Source organism: Grammomys surdaster, unplaced genomic scaffold (genome assembly GCF_004785775.1).
Source record: "Grammomys surdaster isolate TR1022 unplaced genomic scaffold, NIH_TR_1.0 254, whole genome shotgun sequence".
NCBI classification, from domain to species: Eukaryota; Metazoa; Chordata; class Mammalia; order Rodentia; family Muridae; genus Grammomys; species Grammomys surdaster.
Window position 1 is genome coordinate 2,235,113 of NW_021604695.1, and position 17,845 is coordinate 2,252,957.

Here is a 17,845-nt window from a genome sequence, read left to right on the forward strand (position 1 = left end):
CTACCTAGTGAGACCCTGTCTCTAAAAAAAATACTATTGTTATAATTTGAATCCAGGTGCTCTGTGTACCTAGAGTGATTCCCAAGTACTCAGAACTGTCTGTGGCTGCACGGTGGAGCACACCTGTAAACCCAGGACTTGGGAAGAAGAAGTATGAGGATCAGGAGTTTAAGGCCATCATCTTTAAATAGCAAGTTTGAGGTCAGCCTAGGCTTTGTGAAACTTGGTCTCAAAAATATTAGAGAAAGCTGGGCAGTGGTGGTGCACACCTTTAATCCCAGCACTTGGGAGGCAGAGGCAGGTGGATTTCTGAGTTCGAGAGTTCGAGGCTAGTCTGGTCTACAGAGTGAGTTCCAGGACAGCCAGGGCTACACAGAGAAACCCTGTCTTGAAAAACCAAACCAAAACAACAACAAACCAAAAAAAAAAAAACAAAAAACAAACCAAAAAAAAAAAAAAAAAAAAAGAGTTCGAGGCTACAGAGTGAGTTCCAGGACAGCCAGGACTACACAGAGAAGAAACCCTGTCTCGAAAAACCAAAAAAAAAGAAATAGAGAAAAAAGTTACAAATAAATTAATAAAGACTCATATGGGACTTCCAGAGAAGTCCTTTGCTCTCTCTAGGTGCCAGAGGCTTAACTCATAAACTGGAAAAATCTATGTTCTCTCTTTACAGAAGGGAAGCTGAGCATGACGTCCAAGGCAAAGGTTGCAAAGCATCAGGGCTCTTGGACATTTCCAAATGACCCACATTCTCTAAGCAGTAGACAGAGAACGGTATGAGCCAGAAGGAAGGAAGGAAAGTTCAGGCAGGAGGAAGGGAGAGAATTCAGACACCAGAGGTCAGTCTGAGGCCACAAAGGCAGTTCCCTCCCATGCTCTGTGAACCTCACATTCTGCATAAGGAGCCAGCTGCCTTCTGCTGATGGACAGGGCAGATACTCACCCAGTGGCTGGATGGCAGGCGGCGCACTTACGCTTTGTCCTGTGGGATCAGGGACTGCTCCTGGGCCATCCAACAAGGATTGGACGGCCAGAACAGTTTGATTGTCCATTCCTGAAACAGGAAATGCAGCCTGTGAGGAAGCGGGCCCGGCTTCCATCCAACTTCACCCTCCCAAGCCAGAGTTACCAAAACAATCCAAGATATGTTCTCTCTATTACACTGCAACAGATTCCAGGACGTGAGTCTGGAAACATGGTCTCAGAGTAGATTACACTCCTAACCTCTCTTACAGCTAGGAAGGAGTACATGCTGTCAGCCTCTCTTGCAGCTAGGAAGGAGTACATGCTGTCAAGGAAGCAGAAAGTATAAAAAGTTCCCAAAACCGAGTATAATAGTGCACACCTTTAATGTCAGCACTCAGGAGGCAGAGGCAGGTGGATCTCTGTGAGTCAGTATGGTCTACAGAGTTCCAGAACAGTTAGGGCTAACTCAGTGGTTCTCAACTTTCCTAATGCATATGGTTCTTTAATACAGTTCTTCATGTTGTGGTGACCCCCAACCATAAACAGTATTTTTGCTGCTACTTCATAATTATATTTTTGCTACTGTTATGAATTATAATGTAAATATCAATGTTTTCTGATGGTCTTAGGCAACCCTTTGAAATGTTTTGACCCCTAAAGGAGTCATGACTCACAAGTTGAGAACTGCTAGGCCAAATAGAAAGAGTCTGTCTCAAAAAAAAGTTTTTAAAATGAGAGCGTCTTGCCAGGCAGTAGTGTCTTATCTTTAATCCCAGCACTCGGGAGGCAGACGCAGAGGCAGGTGTGAGTTCACAGAGGTGTGAATCTCTGTGAGTTCAAGGCTAGCCTGGTTTATAGAGCGAGTTCCAGGAAAGCCTGGGTTACACAGAGAAACCCTGTCTCAAAAAAAGAAAAACAAACAGGGAAATAAAACTTCTTGAAAGGTCACCTACCTTTTTTTTTTTTTTTTTTTTTTGAGATAGGGTCTCATTCTAATAGCCCGAGCTGGCCTTGAACTCATTATGAAGCATTAAGCTGGTCTTGAGTCTTGAGTCCATGGTGATCTTCCTGCCTCATCCTCCAAGCGCTGGGATTACAGGTGTGCGTTTCCACAACCAGTTTTAAGTGGTTCTGTGTGGTGTTAGTCCCAGGGCTCTGTGCATGCCTGGCAGGGACTCTACCACCTGAGCTGCATCCTCAAACCAAGAGACTTCTGTGCACCACAGTACATGTGGAGCTAAGAGACAATTCTATCAAGTTAGTTCTCTTTTATCTTTATGTGGGTTCCAGAGATCCAACTTAGATCCTAAGGGTGGCCTGGACATTTTCCTGCTAAGCCATCTTGCTAGCCCTCAAGATGTTTTAGGAGCTGCCTATTACATAGTGCCTGTTTGTTTGTTTGTTTGTTTGTTTGAGACAGAGTTTCTGTATATGGCTTTTGACTGTCCTAGAACTCAACCTAGAGATCAGGCTGGCCTCCAACTCACAGAGATGCGTCTGCGTCTGCCTCCAGGACTAAAGGCGTTGTGTACCACACCCCATCCCATCATAGTCCCTTCTTTATACAACATCCTTAACTCTGCTTCCTGGAGTAAGGACAGGGAAGTCTACACACCACCCCTGACCATGAGGATAAACTCTAGGGACTGGAACATGAAAAAAATGGAAAGAGGAGCTGAGAGCATAGCCCACAGACAAGCAAATGCTTGGCATACACAGAGCTCCAGGCGTATACAAAGGACCAATGACTAAACCAACCCTGGGGGTCGGGGGGAGTGAGAATTCTTTGGGGATTGTGAGAAGCTTGGACACAGCCAACTCACACACACCTCCACCCCGACCACCTTCCTTTGTAGTTTTTATAAACCAACCATTTTGTAATGTTCTCAGAGCATTGCTACATCCTAAGTCATGGAGCCCTTTGGAAATCCCAGTGCCTGATCCACCCCACCCATGCCCCACACGTCTCCCGAGTCTCCTTGCATTCCCTGTTCTCGTTTCTGTCCATTTAGAATCAGAGCCCATGCACCAGAAATGGGGTCTGTTCTTATGCCTTCTGGGGATGGAGGTAGGACACTTACAGCAAGAGCCTGAGCCAGGCTCTCTGATTCCCAGGCAGGAGTCAGGGAGGAGGGTGAAGAATAGGATGTGCCTAGTGCCAAACCCTTAACATCCATACCCTTTGATGTTACCTCAGGTCTCAAGTGAGAACGCCTGTTTGCAATGTACAGTGCCTATTGGTAAGAGGGAGGGAAATCAAGGGTGGGGGTGAGGGGGCAGCGAGGGGTGGGGGTTGTGGGGGCAGCAGGAGGCTGCTGTGAAGCATTGGCTACATTCTTTTTTTTTTTTTTAACTTTTAGTGTTTATGTGTGTGTGTGTGTGTGTGTGTGTGTGTGTGTGTCCGTCTGTACTTGAGGAGGTCAGAGGGGTGTCAGTTCCTCCTGGAAGCTGGACTTACAGGTAGGCATAGGCGAGTATCCCAAAACCACTAAACTAGACCATTCCATAGGCAGAAAAACAGTTTATTGGGGGAACAAACTGCTGGACTGCATCAGAGAGTGAAGGGCTGCAGCCTGGAGGGTAGGCAGGTGAGTTTTACGATACTCAGCAGGCTGTTTGGGTTAAGTGGGAATTAGATGCATTTTGCCCCCATCAGGTGACCATCAGAGGCAGGGAGGGTAAGTAGTCGCTTTCCTGACAAACAGAAACATAAGGAATACTGAGTTTAGATTTGTTTACCCAATAATAATCCTTCTATTTGGGCTGGTGAGATGGCTCTGCAGTTAAGAGCACTGACTGCTCTTCCGGAGGTCATGAGTTCAATTCCCAGCAACCACATGGTGGCTCACAACCATCTGTCATGAGATCTGATGCCCTCTTCTGGCATGTCTGAGAACAGCTACAGTGTACTTACATATAATAAATAAAAACCTTTGGGCCAGAGTAAGCTGGCCCATGCTGGAGCAAGAGGGAGAAGGGAAGGGGGGCCGGGGGAGAGGGAAGAATCCTTCTATTTAGCTCAAAGCCAGCCTGGGTTGAGCCTGGGCTATCATCTTAGGACACAGTCAGCAGCACTGCCATTTTTGGGGCCTACTTTGTGACCAACAAAAGGCAGTTGCTGCCGGGCGGTGGTGGCGCACGCCTGTAATTCCAGCACTTGGGAGGCAGAGGCAGGCGGATTTCTGAGTTCGAAGCCAGCCTGGTCTACCGAGTGAGTTCCAGGACAGCCAGGGCCACACAGAGAAACCCTGTCTCTAAAATCCGCCCCCCCCAAAAAAAAAGAAAAGGCAGTTGCTGCCTGATACAGGTGCTAAGAATCAAACTCAGGTCCTTTGCAAAAACAATAAGCACTTTTAACTAAAGCACCACTAGCTAAGTTCTACCATTACATTCTTTTTTTAAAAAAGGATTTATTTATTCATTTAATGTACAGGAATACACTGTTGTTGTCTTCAGACATACAAGAAGACAGCATTGGATCACTGGTTACATTACAGATGGTTGTGAGCCATCATGTGGTTGCTGGCAATTGAACTCAGGACCTCAGTGCTCTTAACTGCTGAGCCATCTCTCCAGTCCCTACCATTACATTCTTATAGCCATCTTATATAAACCCATGTTCTTGTGTCTTGATGTAAGTCTGGTGCAAATAGATTTTGAACTCAATAGAATTCTTTTTAAAAGATTTATTTCTTTTTATTTTATGTATATGAGTATTTTGTTTGCACGGATACACGTGTACTGAGTGTGTGCCTAGTACTTTGGGAACCCAGAAAAGGGTTTAGGATCTCCTGGAACTGGAGTTAAAAAGTTGGTCAGCCACTGTGTGGGTGTTGTGAACCCAGGCCCTCTGCAAGTGCTCTCTGGCCCCAGAGTTTTTATCCATAATTGTAAAACTAGAAATAGTGCGGTAAAGTTGGGGATATGAGCATAAATAAAGCCCTGGGTGCGGTCCACAATGCCACATACACCCAACATAGAAGTGTGTACTTTTCATCTCAGAGTTCAGAAAGTGGACGCAGGAGGATCGGAAGTTAAGGTTATTCTTCCCTACACGGTGAGTTTGAGGCTAGCCTGGCATGCATACGATGCTGTTTCAAATAAAAGGAGGAGAGGAAGAGAAAAGAAAAAAAGAAGAGCTTAGAAAGCCCTCCATGCAACTGGAGCATCCACACTGTCAAATCCTCAGCAATAAAGAGCAAACACTTGGAAAAGAAACGATTATTTGCCGTAAGTCAATTTCCTATTTCTATCTGAAACTCATTTTTTTTTTGGTTTGTTTTTTGTTTTTTGTTTGTTTTTTTGAGACAGGGTTTCTCTGTACAGCCCTGGCTGTCCTGGAACTCACTCTGTAGACCAGGCTGGCCTCGAACTCAGAAATCCGCCTGCCTCTGCCTCCCAAGTGCTGGGTGCTGGGTACTTTACATGCCGATAGTAGCTTTCCCTCTCCTTCTCTCTTCCCACATCCTCTGCTCCTCCCCCTCTACTTAGAAAATGGGATATTCCCGGGCTGGAGAGATGGCTCAGCGGTTAAGAGCACTGACTGCTCTTCCAGAGGTCTTGAGTTCAATTCCCAGCAGTCACGTCTCAGCTCACAACCATCTGTAATGGGATCCAATGCACTCTTCTGGTGTGTGTCCTCTGAAGAGAGCTATAGTATACTCATATACATAAAAATTAATAAATAAAAACTTTTGGGCCAGAGTAAGCTGGGCCCGGCTGGAGCAAGAGGGAGAAGGGAAGGTGGGTGGGGGCGGGGGCGGGGAAGTGGGAAGAATCCTTCTATTTAGCTCAAAGCCAGCCTGGGTTGGGCCTGGGCTCTTAGGATACAGTCCTACATAAATCTTAAAAAAAAAAGAAAGAAAAGAAAAGAAAGAAAAAAAATCGGATATCAAACAGCCTTTATATACCAAGTTGTAGTAAGATTAGGCACATCTTCTATTGAGGCTAAGACAAGACAGACAGCTCAGTTAGGGGAGAGGGATCCAAAGGCAGTCAATGAAGTCAGAGACAGCCCCTGCTCCTGCTTTAGTTGTCTGACATGAAGACCCAGCTGTACACCTGTTATACGTGTGCAGAGAGCCTAGGTCTGGCCCATGCATGCTCTCTGGTTGGCTGTTTAGTCTCTATGAGCCCTTATGTGCCAGTTAATTAATTCTGGAGGTTTTCTTGTGGTGTCCTTGACCCCTCTGGCTCCTTCCTCCCCCTCTTCCACAGGATTCCCCAAGCTCTGCCTAATAATTGGCTGTGGGTCTTTGCATCAGTTTCCATCAGCTGCTGGGTGAAGCCTCTCTGATGAATGATGGTTATGCTAGGCGCCTGTCTGTAAGCATAGCGGAATTATCATTAAGAGTGTCTGGGGTTGGCTACCTCTCATGGCATGAGTCTCAAGTTGGGCCAGTCATTGGTTAACCCTTACTTCAAATTCTGCTCCATCTTTACCCCTGCACATCTCGTAGGCATAGAGGAATTGTGGGTCTACGGTTTTGTATCTGGGTTGGTATCTGAATCCCTCCATTGGAAGTCTGACTGGTTACAGGCAACGGCTGCGTCAGACTCCATCCCCCATTGCTACGTGTCTTAACGAGGGACACCCTTTCATCTGCATTGCCTAGGTTTCTAGTTCATTCCAGAGATCCCCCACCCCCCATCCAGTTGTCTCTCCCAGTATTCTTCCCTCCATCCTCCCCCATTTCTTTTCCAGGCAAAATGAATAAATTTAGTGAGGCAATAAATCATTAAATATGACTAACATATCAGATTAAGTCTTGAATGTACTACACTGAATTGACATAATAATTCAAATCTAAAGAGGATTTGAATTTATCAAAATTCTGATGTCTAAAATCCCTAGAATTGTGCAACTATTCAATCCACTGGGTTAGCTTTAGGTGGAGTCTGTATTATGAAGTTTCTGCACAAGAATTCCATTATTCTGCATCTCATCACCCAGTCACGCATTCCTCGGTATTCTATAAAACCTAATGACTTCATCATCATTTCATACATTTTCAAATTACACGGGCTACAAGATTGACACGGCTTGCTACATATTTGTCCTTGACATCAAAATCGCAAATGAAAAGTTGGGCCCATCTTTCTTGGCCAACTCCATTCACTTTTCCTTTGTAGTTGAGATCTGTAACTCAGTACTTTCCTCAAATTTCTTCTTTTGCTCTGTCTGTTGAGTGCAGTTGTCTTTCTCTATGATTCAATAAATAAATTTCTTCTACTGGTGAGAGAGAGAGAGAGAGAGAGAGAGAGAGAGAGAGAGAATATACCAGCACATACAGCCTAGAGGCATCTTGTGGAAATTGACATGTCTCAAGGGCAAGATGCTCTAGTATAGTAGCCCACTTACATAACAGCCTTGCAATGACAACACTTGATAGGTGAGGAACGGATAAGTCAGGAGTCAGGGAGGATGGGAGAAGGAAGGGATGTGGCTTGAAAAAACCCACAGTGCCACAGTGGTAGCGATATAAGTCTTCTGAACTGTTAGGTAGTGACACTCAATAATCTAAAGACAAGCTGTTATCATCAGGAGAAATTGGCCTCTTGGGATCATTCTGTCTGTTAGAACTTCAAGAGGAAAACAATTTTTTTTTTTGTTCTTTGAGACAGGGTTTCTCTGTGTAGCCTTGGCTGTCCTGGAACTCACTCTGTAGACCAGGCTGACCTCGAACTCAGAAATCCACCTGCCTCTGCCTCCCAAGTGCTGGGATTAAAGGCGTGTGCCACCACTGCCCAGATCAAAAATTTTTTTCAAGATAAAATATTGGGCCCGTGAGATGGGTTTACACAATGGGTAAAGGCATTTGGCAAGTTGAGTTTGGTTTCTAGGACTCTCTGACTCCTGCAAGTTGTCCTCTGACCTCCACATACATGCTGTGACCTAAGTATGCATTCACACATACCATACATATAAATAAAAGGGAAAAGCAAAGCCCCAAATTAAAAGTTCCACCCTCCGCTCCTTTCCCTTCTGGTAACACCCATCAGTACAAGTAGGGTGTCCAGTCACACCGCCCTTTCTTCCAATCAAGGCCCCTGGTGACCTCAGAAAACCTTCCCTCACTCCACTGCTTCCTTCCCGACATTTCTACACTTCTGGCAAATCTAACCTATTCTGCTTCCCACATATATCTGAAATCCACTCTCTCCATCTCCTCAGCTGCCTAGCCTAGCTCCTCACCCACTCCCCGCTGCCCTTCAGCCCCCTCCAGTCCATTCCCCAGAAGCCAGGGTGAACTTTATAAAACATACATCAGATGATGTGGCTCCCCTGATGAAAACCTTTCTTTAGCACCACGCTGATGCCAAGATAAAGTTCAGAAGCTTCATCACATCAGCGCGGGGCTTTTCTCCAGCTGCTCCTCCTCACTCAACTGGGAGTTATGGGAAATTTTGTTCTCCCCAGGGTTTTGCAAACCCGGCTTCCACCACCTGCCCTTCTATTTGGACCGCCACACACCTGCTGTTCTCTCACTCAGAAATTTTATTTATAATTTTGGTCCTGGGGACCTTCCAAGGCCAGTGAAGCTACACTTCTCGAATTCTTTTTAATTTTTTCTTTAGCTAATTTTAATACACAAAGATATGAGCTTGTAGTAAACGTTTAAACAACGCAATACCCCACTGTCCTCCAAAAGGGAATGAACACCCACAATCCTAACTGCCCAAGATCACACCATCCCTGGTATTTTCTTCACAGAACCCACCAGCTGGGGTCATCTTTGTAGTCTTCTTTTTGGAGGTGTTCTTGTTGTTTTCTGTTTTTTGCTTTCTCTACAATGATATTTCTAAATATTTTTATTATTTTTGAGATTATAATTTGACTAATATTTCTCCCTCCAAACCCTCCCATATATCCTCTCTACTCTCCTTCAACGTCGTAGCCTTTAAAAAAAAAAGTTGTTATTGAGTGCATACATGTATGTACACACATATTCCTAATTGTTTTTTGAAAGTCTAGTGGTGCCAAAGCTGACTTCAAAATCCTTATGTAGCCGAAGCTAACGATTTTCCTGCCTGTCTTCAAATCGCTGGGATTACGGTCATGCACCGCCACACCTGGCTGAGATGTCCTTCTTTTACTATTCTTTCCCACAATTCTGACGGAAGGGGTCGGGTGGGGTAGTAATAAGGGAGGATGAGGACAACTGGATCTGGCTTAGTAAGAATTACTGAAACTGGTACATAAGAAAAGTCGCGCCATCATGCCATGGTGAGAGTTCATCCTCCAAGACGCTACACGACTACAAGCCTCGGCTTCCTTCTGCCAGTCGGGCCCACAAATTTCCACTTCAGCGGTTCACTCCACCCTCCACCCACAAGGCGACTACTGTGTCCAACTCGCCATCCTTTGTCGCTAAACTCTAACAGGTGCACATAGTGTCGCTCAGAGCTCCCTTCCTCCAGAGCCTGAGGCCCATCCACCACTGTGATCTTGGAGATCACAGGATCGGATCGGATTCGATCGGAGACCAGGGTACCCCAAGCAGGCACACGAGGGCAGGACGCAGATGGTAGCACGGTGGGTGGCCTACATTTACTAGTTTGGGCCTGTCGTCTCTCCCAGACCCCACTGTGCACACAGGCGGCGCTTCCTTCTCTGCTCTGGACTTAGTAGGACTACACCCCAGACCGAAGGGCACAATGGATCTCGGGAAGCTAGGGCGCCCGATTAGGCTGCCAGGCCGCCCACTCTCCCGCACCGCGGTCTCTCCAGGCCCCGGCCCCGGCTGTTTCCTCCGCGTGCACCCTCCCGCGCTAGCGGCCTCGACTGCCGCGCTGTTCCGGTCCCGAGGCCCCCTCCCCGCAGAGCCGGCGCTCCCCGGCTGTTCCCGCCCCCTCCCGCCCCGCGGCTGTTCCGGCCCGGACGCCCTCCGCCCTCCGCCCCGCGGCCTCCGCGCGCCCTGGGCCCGGCGCTGCGAGGGCGCGGCGGGAGGGGGCGCCACGCGGAACAGCCGCTGCCCCGGCCCGGCGCGCTCACCCTCCAGGGCCTCGAAGATCGCCTGCGCCATCTTGGAGCTGCCGCCGCCCGGGGAGTCGGAGCGAGGCTACGCAAGCATTGTGAGAACCGCGGCGGGGTCGGAGCCGCCAGGGGGCGCCCGGGAGCCGACGCCGAACCCCCTGCCCCGGAAACAGCTTTCCCCGCCGTCCGGCCGGAGACCCCCCCTCGTAGTTCCAATTCTGCACAGACACACGTCCGGCGCTCACACGTCACCTTCCAACGCTGACATCGACCCCAGTTCTGCAACACACACCCCATTATCGCTGCACACAGGATTCCCCAACGTTGCAACATCAACCCACCTCACCGGGATTGCCTGTTACAAGGACACCCACCCCATACCTTGCAACTGTGCCACGCAGATTGGAAAGCACCCTTCTCAAACGACTCCCATCTCTGGTCTTAATTCCTCAGTATATGTTAAATTCCCTCAGGGCTCTTCTTAACCCCACTTTCCAGCTTTGGAGGGACCTCCATTCCCATTCACACACCTCTCGACCGTGACTCTCTGAGACTCCATTTCTTTCACGATCCTTTTCCCATCTCAGCCATTCCTAGCCCAAGCTCATAGGGATCCACCCCTCAATTTCATGTCCTCTTTCTTTTACATTTATTATTAATTTTGTTTTGTGTGTATATGGACACACATGACATGTATTTACACACAGACACACAACAAAACACGTGTGAAGATCAGAGGACAGCGTTCAGGGAATCGATTCTCTCCATCATGTGAGACCCTGGGTCTGAACTCAGTTTCTGTAGCAAGTACTTTTACTAGCTGAACCGTCTCTAAGGGCTCTTGTTTTGTTTATAATTCACGAAGTCCAATTTGAACTGCCGGTATATTATATTGATTGGTGTGGAGACATCCACTGGAACATGGTCTATCAAGGACTACATATATCCTTAGAGGAAACTGACTTTCCCTCCCAAGACAGCCCTCAGTGAGGATTTATGAGGTCCTCACCCATGCATTCTGGAGTGATGGCTGGCTTTTTGTTCCTGTGCAGGTGGAGAAAGCTACAGCTGGTCTGAGTTTGTATGCGCCATAGTCCTGTAATTTCCAAGACACTATTTCACCCCTGGCCTCCCCAACTTCTGGCTCTTCTATTATCTTTCCACCCCCTCATTCATGACGATGCCTGAGTCTTGGAAAGGAAAAGATGAGACAGAGGTCCTACTGAGGCTGAGCACTCTACTGACACGTTGACCAGTTATGAGTTAAACTTAACTGACTTAAGTTTCTGACTTAACTGCCGTCCATTGCACAGAGTTCTGTAATGCTGGCTGAGAGCCGCACTAATGTGTGGGTAGAGAGAGGAATTTAGAGGGCAATTTGAGATTATGGACGTTCAATCTTTAAAAATACTTAACTACAATGTGGAATAGTGAGATCAGTCTGTTGCCCTTGGGCAACCAGAAAGAGTTGGAAGCCCACAGAGAGAACAGGGAATCAGAGAGATGCCATCCACAGTGGATGGCTTCCATGATCATAACCATGCCGTCCTAAGACTGAATGTCCTCCTTATTTTACTGCAAATACCTATTTAAGCCTCAGACAGAGGAATAATCAATACAAACCACGATTTTCCCGTTCCTCACTAAACTCCTAAAATTAGAAAATAGACGAGTGAGAGCTCCTCTCTGTTGGAACGCTGCCACTGTGTCCTACTAATGCCTCCTCAGCCGTCTGCATGTCGGTACTCTCAAAGCCTCTTCCTACCCATGGACTTCTCAGCCTGCCCTAAATACCAAACATCATTCCCTTGCTCTCTTCATCTCCGGCCTCAAAGGCACCTGGGCACTAAGCACATCTCCCCGACAAAACCCCACTCCTTTGCTGGATGTGTTGGCAACGTTTTGTTTTTTTCTGAAGCAGGGGTTTCTCCGTGTAGCCCTGGCTGTCTAGAACTAGCTCACTCAGGTTGACCTTGAACTTTAGAGGTCCTCCTGTCTCTGCCTCTAGAATGCTAGGATTAAAGGCCCGTGCTGCCACTATCCTGTTCTTGTTAGCAAACTTTAATCCTACCACTCCCGAGGCAGAAGCAGGCAGATCTCTGTGAATTTGAGGCTAACCTGGTCTACATATAGCAAGTTCCAAGCCAGCCCAGACTACATAGTGAGACCCTGTCTCAGAAACAAAACTAAAACTACCACCACCACCACAACAAAAACACTCCTCACAGACTTCACAGACCAGTTAGTCCTTTTCCTGGGACTTCTGCAGACCCAGAGCCCACTCAGAATCCTAAAGCCTCTTTCCCATCTCCTTTCCAGGAGTGAGACCAGAATTTCTTCTTTACTATCTTTAACATCGCCATTGACCCATTGCCTCAGATTTTGATTTCTTCCCTAAAATTTTGTTTGGCATAGCTTCTATCTTTATTATTACCATTCTAATATGTCTGATTATTTAACTTTTAACCATTGGGGCTGGGGAGTGGTCTAGCCGTTTAGAGCATTTGTTCATGCAGAAGACCCAGGTTCCATTCCAAGCATCCATTTGATGACTTACAACCTTCCATCATTCTAGTTCCAGGGGATCCAACATCTTCTGGTCTCCAGGGCACTGCATGCATGTAGCAAGCAGCTATAAATGCACAAAGAACACCCACACACAAAATAATAAAAGTGAAGATATAATTTTTTTAAAATTCATTTGTGTGTTGACTACCTACTATATGCCAACTGTTGTTCTAGATTCTAGAAACATAGCCAAGTCAAAAAAAAAAAGTCTTCAGTCATAATCCATCAGGAAAGATGGGCCATAGACAAGGAAGTAAATGAGGGATCGAGGAGAGAGAGGAGTCATGGCTTCAAATAATTTTTCTTCTGGTACAAAGAGAAGCTATGTTAATCGGGGTGGTTGGCCAGGAAGAACTTCCCTGAGGAGATAGATGATCTAAGAAACACTGGCGTCAGCTGTTGGAAAGGGTAATGGAAGCTGGAGAGAATAGCAAGTTCAAAAACTCTGATGTCAAAATTAAAGGCCAAAGGTGGAGATGGAGCTCAAAGTAGATGAGGAGCTTAGCATTCATTCGCCAGGCTCCGTATGCAGCCCCGCCCACCAGTTTAGCATTCTTTGCCAGGCTCCGTATGCAGCCCCGCCCACCAGTTTAGCATTCATTCGCCAGGCTCTGTATGCAGCCCTTCCCTCTTCTAGCCCCACACACTCAGGGCTAAGAATTGTAAAAAGGCAGCTGAGACTATTAAATGAGACTGTAGGTTTTGTTCTGAGTGACAGACAGAGAAAGGCTCCATGGACACCAGGCGACACTGCCACGGCAGCTCTCCAATACTTCTCGCGCAGGGGTGCGTGTACATCTCTTCTGCATGCTGTTCTGTGAACTGCCCCTAAAGGGCAGTTTTCTATTCTCCCTGGAACAGCAAGAACCTGCCTTCTTGTCTCCCCTGAGAAATATTCCGTGACCTCCCAGGACGGAACAGAACAGAACCTGGCCTCGACATTCTAAATGCTCACAGTACCTGGCACCACCCCCATCGTGTGATCATTTCCTGCCCTTAGCAGTTCTCTCTCTTTTTCTCACTCATCAAGCGGGGCAGGTACTGCATTCATTCTGGTTGGACATCAAGGCTTGACCCAGAGACCACCAGGGAGATGCTTGCCTGATGGACTGTTGGATGCGACAGATCAATAAGGCTTCAGGGATGCCGAACCCTAACACGGATGGATTCCCCCAGGCAGACTGTGCCCTCTACAAACCTTCCACTAATTACCATTGTCCCTCCCTCTAGCACAATCCTATCAGTCCCTTGTCCTAGTCCCTCTGGGCTACCTGGTTGGCATTAAACTTCTGAAACAAGTAATGTAGTAACTGCAGGCACAGGGCCAACTAGGGGAAAGGAAACAATTGAGAAGCTTCTAAAGACGAACTTGACAGTGAGCAGTCCAGTTACCAGCAGAAGGATAACAACGCTGACAGAACTTAAAACTGGATCCCAGGTTAAGGGCAGAAAAGCAAGGCTACATCCTTACATTTTGGTGTCTGTAGGAGGTAGCAAGGCACGGCCATTGTTGCAGACAGAATTGAGAATTCACCTTCACCCCCTATCCTCCAGCCCACAATACCCAGAGGGCCTAGACCTAGGAGTCAGAATGTTTCTGTATGTGGGGGCTGGGGATGCAGTTGAATTGGGGCTTGCTTGTCAGTCAGGAAGCTCCTGATGGATCCTCAGCCCTGGATAAGTAAATGGTCATGGTGGTATGCCTGTAGTTTCAGCAGTGGGCAGGTGGATGCAGGAAGATCATAGCTTCAAGTCATTCTCAGCCACAGAGTCGGTTTGAGAGCAGCCTGAGATAGAGACCTCGGCTGGAGAGGACAGGGGTGAGGCTAACAGGATGGCTCAGCAAGTGAAGAAGAGACTTGCCACCTGGTGGGAGGAGAGAACCAGTTCTTGCCGGTTGTCCTCTCACTTCATGGGCACTGTAGTGCGTGTGTACATACACACACTAAGGAAATAGATGTGATTTAAAAACACATTAAAAACAAAATGGGAGCAAGAGAAGTGGCTCTGTGGCTGAGAGCACTGAATACTCTCCAGAAGACTTGGTTTTGATTCCCAGCACCCACATGGCCACTCACAATGGTCAGGAACTTCAGTTCTGGTGGATCTAGTGGCTCTCTTTTGGACTCTGTGGGCACCAGGCACAGAAATTGTTTACAGACATATCTGCTGGCAAAGCACCCATACACATAACATACATACATACACACACACACACACACACACACACACACACACACATATATATATATAATGGCTCAGTGAGTAAAGGAGTCTGCCTCTAAGCCTGAGGACTGGAGTTCAATGCCCTGGACCCATGTGTTGGAAGACAGAACTAACTCCTAGTTGTCCTCTGATCTCCAGAGGCATTTGGTGGCGCACATACATGTCTCTTGCAGGTGAATCAATAAATATAATTTTTAAAAGAATTTTTTGGAGGCAGTGTCTCATTATGTAGTTCTGGGTGGCCTAGAACTCCCAGAGATCCTCCTGTCTCTCTGTCTCTCCAGTGCTCAGATTAAAGGTATATACCACAACTGGATAAGAATCTCTCTTTTTAAAAAATGGGATATTCCAGGACAGCCAGGGCTACACAGAGAAACCCTGTCTCAAAAAAAAAAAAGGGGGGGTGACCAGGTGAGAACTCACCTTTCTTTTAAAACAAGGGAGAAAGGTCTCCGGAGAATTGAAATTGACCAAGAACACTTGTTTTTGTTTTTGTTTTGTGGTTTGGTTTGGTTTTTTCGAGACAGGGTTTCTCTGTGTAGCCCTGGCTGTCCTGGAACTCACTCTGTAGACGAGGCTAACCTCTAACTCAGAAATCCACCTGCCTCTGCCTCCCAAGTGCTGGGACTAAAAGGCGTGCACCACCACTGCCCGGCTGAACACTTTGTTCTTTAACCTCCATTTTCCGGGATTCTGATACAATAGATTTCTGTTGGCAAGGCTCTGTAATACTCTGTCATGGCAGTACTAACAAACTATATTGTTAAGAGCACTGACTGCTCTTCCATAGGTCCTGGGTTTAATTCCCAGCAACCACATGGTTGCTCACAACCATTTGTAATGGAATCAGATGCCTTCTTCTGGTGTGTCTGAAGACAGCTACAGTGTGCTCATATACATAAAATAAATAAATAAATCTTTAAAACAAAACAAACAAACAAACAAAAAATCACAGACTTTAGAGACCTGGATTAAAGCCAAGAGACCTGGATTAAAATCCTTCCTCTAGCCTTTATCAGGGCAAGTTATTAAATTCTCTCAGGCAAGTTACTTTGCCTCTGTATACCTCTGCTCTCCATAAGTTAGCTGACGTTCCTTATAGTACTTAACTCAAAGATTTTCTATAAAAATGAGACAGGTAACAAATTCTTTAAGGTCTGTGGGTGTAGTTCCATAGCAGGACACTCAGTTTGCATGAGGCCCAGAGGTTGACAGGCAGCACTGTACTCACGAAGGCGTTCAGGAAGCCAGCACACAGTTAGTAGTCTATAGAGATGCACACTTAGTACATTTTATGTTTCTGGGCAAAGGTAAAGAAACAGATCTGCCCTGAGGAGCTTAGAGTTGTGTAAAATGAAAATAGGTCACTAGGTAATACTTGTTCGTACTGTGACACCATTTTTTCCCTTTAGCACTGTGGGAGGCTTAGAAAGGTAGAAACCCATTCATCCACCTAAGAAGGAGCATACCAAGAGATAGTATACAGGAAGACTTGCCAAATCAAATTGTTTCCAAACACCTGCTCCCAATGCTGGGCCACATGTCACAACTCAGGGACTGATTCTCCATGTAGTTGCAGGTTGACATTTCTAGTAGCTTTGCTTAGGTCTTTCCCAAATATCTCTCTCTCTCTCTCTCTCTCTCTCTCTCTCTCCCCCTCCTTCTCCCCCCCCTCACACACACACACACACCATTGGGTGAGAGGGAGAGGAAGATTGTGACAGAGTTCCCTGTATCCTTGACAGCTTCAAACTCACAATGAAGCAGAGTATAACCTTGAACTCCTGGTCCTCCACCTTCCACCTCCCAAGTGCTAGGATTACCTAATTTTGTATATTAAAAATTGTTCTTGAGGCTGGGCGGTGGTAGCACGCACCTTTAATGCCAGTAATCTGGGAGCAAAGACAAGTGAATTTCTGAGTTTGAGGCCAGCCTGCTTGACAGATGAAGTTCCGGGTCAGCCAGGATTACACAGAGAAAATCCTGGGGCTGGGTAGATAGATGGCTGTTGCAGAGGACCCAAGTTCAGTTCCCAGCACCCACCCACATCAGAAGCCTCACAAAGACTTGTTACTCCTACTCCAGGGGGACGGGACTCTCTGGCCTCCCAGAGTACCTGCACTCACATTCATATACCACACACAGGTACATGCAATTAATTACACATAATTAAGAGTTAGCTTTCAATCCCAGCACTTGGGAGGCAGAAGCAGGTGGATTTCTGAGTTTGAGTCCAGCCTGGTCTACAGTGTGAGCTCCAGGACAGCCAGGGCTACACAGAGAAACCCTGTCTCGAAAAAAACAAAAAAAAAAAACAAACAAAAAAAAAGAGTTAGCTTTCAATTTTGTGTTCAACATTATTCTAAGAAGCCTGTGCCTGAGAACTGGAGAGATCGCTCTATGGTTAAGAATACCGGCTCCTTGCCGGGCAGTGGTGGCGCACGCCTGTAATCCCAGCACTTGGGAGGCAGAGGCAGGCAGATTTCTGAGTTTGAGGCCAGCCTGGTCTACAGAGTGAGTTCCAGGACAGCCAGGGCTACACAGAGAAACCCTGTCTCGAAAAAAAAAAAAAAAAAAAGAATACCGGCTCCTCTTCCAGAGCTCCTAAATTCAATTCCCAGCAAATACATGGTGACTCAAAACCACCTATAATATGATCTGATGCCCTTTTCTGGCATACAGATATACATGCAGATAGAGTATATATATACACACACATATATATGCATATATATGTATATATATGTAGTAAATAAATAAATTTTAAAAAATGTCTGTGCCTGAATTACAATTTTTTTGTGTGTGTGTTTTTTGAGACAGGGTTTCTCTGTGTAGCCCTGGCTGTCCTGGAACTCACTCTGTAGACCAGGCTGGCCTCGAACTCAGAAATCCACCTGCCTCTGCCTCCCAAGTGCTGGAATTAAAGGCATGCGCCACCACCGCCCGGCCTACAATCTTTATAATCTGTGTTGATCTACTGATTTTTTAGGATATCATAGGAAGCCGATTATCTTTAATGATAGGCTGGTCATCTACCTGTGAATTTTATTTTAGGGTCCCTGGATCCCAAAGCGGATGTATTGTTCCTCACTTTGTTTTGAGACA

The 17,845-nt window shown here is 46.6% G+C and overlaps 1 protein-coding gene across 2 annotated transcripts in view; it reads right to left on the reverse strand.

Moving 5' to 3' along the window:
* Window positions 1-10,117, reverse strand: part of Znf341 (zinc finger protein 341) — a 33,635-nt gene extending 23,518 nt beyond the window's left edge. Inside the window, exons 1-2 of one of the 2 annotated variants that reach the window (XM_028775282.1) lie at window positions 9,965-10,010; window positions 947-1,057 (exon numbers count right to left, since the gene is read on the reverse strand). In XM_028775282.1, coding sequence (XP_028631115.1) covers window positions 947-1,057; window positions 9,965-9,995 — 142 coding nt within the window. In that variant the 5' untranslated portion in view covers window positions 9,996-10,010. Of the gene's footprint in view, window positions 1-946; window positions 1,058-9,964 lie in introns of both variants that reach the window. The other variant, XM_028775283.1, reaches the window with a different exon arrangement.
* Between the last annotated feature and the right edge of the window lie 7,728 nt (window positions 10,118-17,845).